The following is a 7,038-nucleotide window of genomic DNA, read 5'->3' as shown; positions in this document are numbered from 1 at the left end:
TCATTTACTCTAGGATTGAGGAAGAACATGCAAGTCATTTGATAGTTGCTCTGCAAACTCTCAAAGATCGCCAGTTATTCACTAAGTTTAGTAAATGTGAGTTTTGGTTGCAATCCGTTGCTTTCCTTGGTCACATTGTATTTAGCGAAGGGATCCACATAGATTCACAAAAGATAAAAGCTATGAAATAATGGCCCAGAACAACCTCAGCTACATATATAAGAAGTTTCTTAGGTCTAGCAGGTTATTACAGAAGGTTCGTGGAAGGATTTTCATCCATAGCCTCACCATTGACTAGGTTGACTCAGAAGATGGTCAAATTCCAATGGTCAGATGATTATGAGAAAAGCTTCGCAGAATTGAAAACTAGATTGACTTCAACTCCTCTCTTGACTCTACCAAAGGGTTCAGATGGTTATGTTATCTATTGTGATGCATCCAGAGTTGGCCTTGGTTGTGTGTTCATGCAAAGAGATAAAGGTTATATCTTATGCCACTAGAAAGCTTAAGGTGCATGAGAAGAACTATCCAACTCATGACCTCGAGCTTACAACACCGTTCTTTACACTCAGGATATGGAGACATTACTTGTATGGTGTTCACTTATCATAAAAGCCTTTAGTATGTATTCACCCAGAAAGAGTTGAATCTTCGCCAGAGGAGATGGCTTGAGTTCCTTAAGGATTATGATATGAGTGTGCATTACAATCTGAAAAGGTGAACGTAGTGGTCGATGTTCTTAGTAGATTATCTATGGGTAGTGTAGCCCATGTCGAGGGAAAAAAAAGAAGCTAGCGAAGGATGTTCATAGGCTTGCTCGCTTGGGAGTTTGCCTTATGAGCATATCAGACATCGGTGTAACGGTTTAGAATAGGGAAGGATCGTCTTTGGTAGTTGAGGTTAAGGAAAAGGAAGAGAGTGATCCGATCTTGCTTGAACTAAAGGGTGAAGTCAATAATCAAAGCGTGGAGGTTTTCTCCCAAGGGGGAGATGGTATTTTTCGCTACCAAGGTAGATTGTGTGTTCCTAATGTGGGAGAGTTGAGGCAACATATTCTTGCTGAAGCTCATAACTCCAGGTATTCTATTCATCCAGGTGCCACTAAGATATACCACGATCTGCGGGAAATCTATCGGTGGTATGACATGAAGAGGGATATAGAAGACTTTGTGAGTAAGTGCCCCAATTTGCAAGTCAAGGTGGAACATCAGAAACCGGGAGGTATGACTCAAGAGATCGATATTCCTACTTGGAAGTGGAATGTCATCAATATGGATTTCATCACAGGGTTACCTCGTACTCGCAGACATCATTACTTAATTCGGGTGATAGTTGATAAGATGACTAAGTCTTCTCGCTTTTTGGCGGTCAAGACTATATATTTGGCAGAGGACTATGCACTGGAACTGTGAGGTTGCATGGGGTTCCTTTTTCTATCATATCAGATAGAGGTCCTCAGTTTACCTCTAATTTCTTGAAGTCATTTCAAAAGGTTCTTGTTATTCAAGTTAACCTTAGTAAAACATTTCATCCACAGATGAATGGGCAGGTAAAACGTACCATTCATACCTTAGAGGATATCTTGAGAGCTTGTGTGGTCGATTTCAAAGGTAGTTGGGATGATCACCTTCCTCTTATTGAGTTTGCCTACAATAATAGCTACCATTCCAGCAATCAGATGGCCCCTTATAAGGCTTTATATGGGCATAGATGTAGATCTCTTGTTGGTTGTTTTGAAGTAGGTGAAGCAGCTTTTGTAAGGCCAGATTCAGTCTTTTATGCTATGGAGAAAGTGCAACTCATTAGAGATATACTTAAGATAACCCAAAGTTGTCAGAAATCTTATGCAGATGTAAGGTCAAGGGAACTAGAGTTCCAAGTTGATGATTGGGTTTTTCTGAAAGTCTCACCTATGAAAGTGGTGATGAGATTTGGAAAGAAAGGGAAGCTCAGTCCTAGATATGTAGGCCCTTACAAGATCTTGAAAAGGATTGGCAAAGTCGAATATGAGTAAGAGTTGCCAGCAAAATTAGCAGCAGTGCATCCGGTCTTCCACATCTCACTTTTGAAGAAGTGCATGGGTGACTCAGCCTCTATAGGGTCATTAGAGACTGTGGCGGTGAAAGATAGTCTTTCTTATGAGGATGTACCAGTTGAGATTCTTGACCGTCGGGTTAGAAGGTTGAGAAACAAAGAAGTCGCTTCAGTCAAGGTTTTGTGGAGGAGTCAGTCCGTAGAGGGAGATACTTGGGAAGAAGAAGCACCCATGAAAGCCAAGTATCCTTACCTTTATCCTTCCGATTCCTCTCCAGCTTGAGGTAATAATTCATCTTCAATTTTACAGTCATTCATGCGTCTATTTAGTTTTAGAATCATGTTCCCTCAGTTTTTACTTTCATTTTAGCGTAATTGCATGTACTCAGAACTCAATTCAGTCAGACTCAGTTCTCAGTGTTTAGTAGTGGGATCTGCATCTCTCTCCCTCTATTTCAGCTAGTTTAGTCTTCATTTGAGGACGAATGTTAATGTAACACCCCATAGCCAAAAAAGATCAAAAATTAGTTTTTCAGAAAAATATGCACTACCAACGGTGGCATCGAAGGAACGTAGCCTGAAACATGGTCCGTCATGCACAACCATCGATGGAATTAGAAACTCCCAAAAAATTTCCGCCTAGAAAAAGTGGTAAGTCTTGGACGACGAATGAACTTACGGTCTGTAGGTCAAACAACGATTTGTAGTCCTTGAACGTCGATCAGGACTCCCTTCAACCACTCTATGACAAGAGCTATGGATGACCAGCATGGTTCGTAGGTGGACCTACGGTCCGTAGGTGGAAAATTTTCAACCAGTTAAGGGGAAATGCAGTTGGGTTAACTTAAAATGATCATAAGTCTTAGCACATACTGAATTGGGTCTCCCATAACCTACACACAGATAGATAATTGAATTGTCTCAGCAATCATGCTAAAATTAGATCTCTGAGTAAAAATCTATGACCATTTTAGTAAAGGACTGTCAAACAGGCCCTCACGACGGACCCAACGACGGGGCGTCGAGCGCACGATGGACCGTCAGTCCTGGCCGTCGTGAGGCTGACGCAACCTTCCCAAGTGTATTTTTGACCTTTTCCACTCCATTTAAACACTAAGTTATGTCATTTTGATCCTAAATAATCATAGTCAATGTAAGCCTAGGAACCCTAGAAAATTAGAAGCAAGATAGAATAAAAAAAAGCTAAAGAACCCTAGTTCAAGAACGGCACAAGCTCCAGCAGTTCCAGCTCCGAAACACAAGTATTTTTCCGTGGATTTCATCACCAGTATGTGGGATTTGACTAGTGGGTTCCTTTGACCTATTGGGTCCTTAGTTTCAGTCAGTTCTTGATTCTCTTATCATGATTAAAACTAGGGTTTCTAGAACATTGATATAACTTCTTGAATTTATTAAATATATGCTCCAAATTAGATTATCATGTTATTACTCAGATAATCGCATGAATTTCAGAACCCTAGCTTTGTATTTCTTTAGTTCTTGAATTACACATGCTAGGTCATATATTTCAGACACTTCAGATATACATGTCATAGTTATAAATGCATAATTACCAAATTAATTGTTGCATTCTCAGTTTGCATGTTCAGTTTCAAGCTATCAGTATTTACATAAATTCGAAATATAATTAGTTAATTTTCAGAATTCGTTGGGAATAGCATAATACCAAGTTGGACTAGGGTTTAGTGTACCCTATAGTCCAAGAACTACTAGCCTAGTAGGTTGTAAGTCCCCTCTGTGGACAATAAGTTTAATTATCACGCCAGCATGCCTTTATACCTTTGGCAAGGTATATTTGGTCCTCTCGATGGGGCGTATACATCGGACTCCATATTTAGCTCATGTGGTTATATTATCGGTTATTAGTAGCTCCCACAGGTTATTCAGACTCTCTATATTGACCATTTATCAGTATATTTAGTATTCAGTTTCAGCATGTTATAAATTGGTCATTGCATCCAGTTAGCTCAGAAATCATCACATCATGTTCAGATTATTATACTTGTTTTTGTTCTTGTTCAGTTATGTTTTATTTCATCTTTACTCTATCCTACATGCTCGATACCTTTCAAGTACTGGCGCATACGTGCGCTACATCTTCTCGTGATGTAGGTTCAGGTTCTCATCATCCAGATCACACATAGATCAATTTCCCGATATCCAGTTCAGCAGATTCAGTGGTGAGTCCTCATTCGCCGAGGACAACAATCATGAGTTTCATTTCAGTCTTTAGTCAATTAGTTTCAGTTTTTGCTATATTTAGTTGGGGCTTGTCCCAATATTTCTTGTCTAGTTTAGAGGTCATTATCAGACATAGTTAGATTCATCTTAGATTGAGTTAATATTTCTTTTGTATTAAACTCATTGTTTTCAAATATCTCAGTTATAGAATATGGGTTTTCCCATCTTTTCATTTTAAGTATGATTTAGCATCCACAATAGTTTATTATATTTAGTATGCTCATGATCTGCCAGCAGAGTTAGATTGGGATAACTTGTGGTCCTAGGTTTCGTGTCCGCGTCTCAGGGGTAGCTCGGGGCGTGACACTTCAAATACTAACGCATACGTGCTCTACATGTTCTCATAATGTAGGTTCAGGTTCTCATCATCCAGATCACGCATAGATCAATTTCCCGATCTCCAGTTCAGCAGATTTAGTGGTGAGTCTTAATTCTCCGAGGACAACAGTCATGAGTTTCATTTCAGTCCTTTGTCATTTAGTTTCAGTTTTTGCTAGATTTAGTTGGGGCTTGTACCAGTTTTTCTAGTCTAGTTTAGAGGCAATTTTCAGATATAGTTAGATTCAGCTTAGTATTGAGTTAATATTTCTTTATATTAAACTCATTGTTTTCAAATATCTCAATTATAGAATATGGGTATTCCCTATCTTTTCATTTTAAAATATGATTTAGCTTCCTCATTCAGTTTATTATCTTTAGTATGCTCATGATCATGCCAGCAGGTTAGCTTGGGATCACTTGTGGTCCTAGGTTCAGTGTCCATGTCTCGGGTGTATCTCGGGGTGTGACACTTCATCTTATGATATTTAAAATTTTTACAAGCAACTTATTTAATACTACATAATATACACTTATATTTGTAATCGTAGGGGAGGGCGTGAAAGTTTCCTTGAGATTCTTCTTCTTGGCTCAGTCAACTATACGTATAGATAGTTCATCTCTTTAAGGTCTCCATCCATTCTAAGCTACCGGAAACCTTATTTTAGCCAATCATTAAAACTTCAGAAATGCAACCGAGCAAATTATTGGACAATGATTTGCAAAGACCGTGTTCATGAAGAAACTTGAGTACTTGAGGGAGTGATACTTCTATATTTTCAATGCAAATGTCTTAACTCTATAAATGCATATAAAAAAGGAAAGTATGTATTTATAGAATAGCAAGCCTTTTTCAAACCTCGCCTCTTTTAGAGTCACTCAATATACACATCAAAGTTGAGTTTTACTATCCCCTGCCATCTTGAGCTAGGACATTTTTCCGAAGTTTATAGAAACATCAATTTGTCGAGTTGGAATCAAACACTATTTCTAATCTTAAGAATGTTAAGATTTCTGGCTACAAAATGACACGTTTGAAGGTTGGTCTTAAGCAGAGTTTTGTAACTTTTTGTAGTGGTTCCTTGACCAGGTTGGAAACACCTTATATTTAGCTTTTGATTTACTTTGTGGTAATCTGAATAGGTAGTATTTCCAATGTTATGACGGTTGCATGGTTCCTTAGAAGGCTTTATTTCTCTCTAGACATTGCATATGTACTTTGAATTTTTCGCAATTCTTTTTCATTTGGAACTGTCAAAATTGGAAAACTTAAAAAGACCATATGTTTTCTCATTAAAAGGAGACTATCTATATTGTTCTCGATTTCCTATGCATATTTCTGTTCAAAATAGATGCTACCTTACATAAACTGAAAATTACATCTATTTTATCTGACTGTATGTTAAACAAGATAGTAACGGTCTTGTGTGTACCTATAAGTTGACATCTTGAGAGTATATTCTCCGATATATAATGTTACCTGAAATTTTTGATACTCTTAGGTTTTTTAAAAAGTAGAAATTTTTGTTGCGCATCCATGTACGTTGGAAGAATAGGAGGCTGGGGATATGAGGTATGAATCGATCCCCCAATCTATCGATTTGACTTATAACAATCTTCTTGTTTGACTTATCAATTATCTTATTTGGTTTATCCAAGTGCCGACTTAACTTAAGAATTTGATGCGAATCAGCCTATATTAATAAGAAAAGTATCCATTCTACATGATTTACGGTAAAAGAACTAAAAATAAGTGTATATCACATCTATTAAGGCTTTGGTTTAGGTTCCACTTAATTCTTATGCAAAAAATCTAACAAAACTTATTAAGCTGAAAATGGATGATTATCGCATCATTATGTGGGGAAGAGTGTCAAGTCCCGCCAATTCTTGGTAAAATATTGCATCTGTATAAGGGAGGAAGAGTCTTTAGAGGTTTATTGAAATCTCTAGAAGCCCTTAGATATTTCAAGAATGCTTTGGAGAGTTCTAGAAGAAGGAGTAGATATTTTCTAGGAAAGCTTTAGAATTCCCTAGAAAGTGAAGATAATTCTAGAAAGGGACCAAAGTGTAAATAATTTAGAAACTTGTAAAGTAATTATAAATTACGCTTTTACCCATAGGTTTTAGTATAAATAGAGGTGCCACGCATTTGTAAATCATCGCTCAAGTTGTAAATCTTTCTTCCAAGTTATACAAGCCTTCTTCCAAACTTCTAAAATATTTCTTAGTCTTTCTTTGCATTCTATATTCGATTTTATTCTTAATGGCTTACTTGAGCTCACGAGATCTTCAAAGAATTGTGAGTAAGTTGTCAAGTGCTACGCGAAGCTTTTGAAAAAAACTCTAAGTTCATGATACAAAGGACTGTAAATTGTTGTATATGCACATGGGCAAGGACTTCAAAGTGTTGTCATACATAAG

At 37.4% G+C, this 7,038-nt stretch overlaps 1 protein-coding gene across 1 annotated transcript; it reads left to right on the top strand.

Annotated features, from left to right (window-relative positions):
* Positions 1-1,537: 1,537 nt before the first annotated feature.
* Positions 1,538-2,317, top strand: LOC138337347 (uncharacterized). The gene is made up of 2 exons (XM_069287256.1): positions 1,538-1,832; positions 2,091-2,317. The coding sequence occupies exons 1-2, from the start codon at positions 1,538-1,540 to the stop codon at positions 2,315-2,317; spliced, it is 522 nt and encodes a 173-aa protein (XP_069143357.1).
* Positions 2,318-7,038: the final 4,721 nt, after the last annotated feature.

Source organism: Solanum lycopersicum, chromosome 7 (assembly GCF_036512215.1).
Source record: "Solanum lycopersicum chromosome 7, SLM_r2.1".
NCBI classification, from domain to species: domain Eukaryota; kingdom Viridiplantae; phylum Streptophyta; class Magnoliopsida; order Solanales; family Solanaceae; genus Solanum; species Solanum lycopersicum.
The sequence above is the reverse complement of the archived record's forward strand: the minus strand, read 5'-3'. Positions and strand labels throughout refer to the sequence as shown.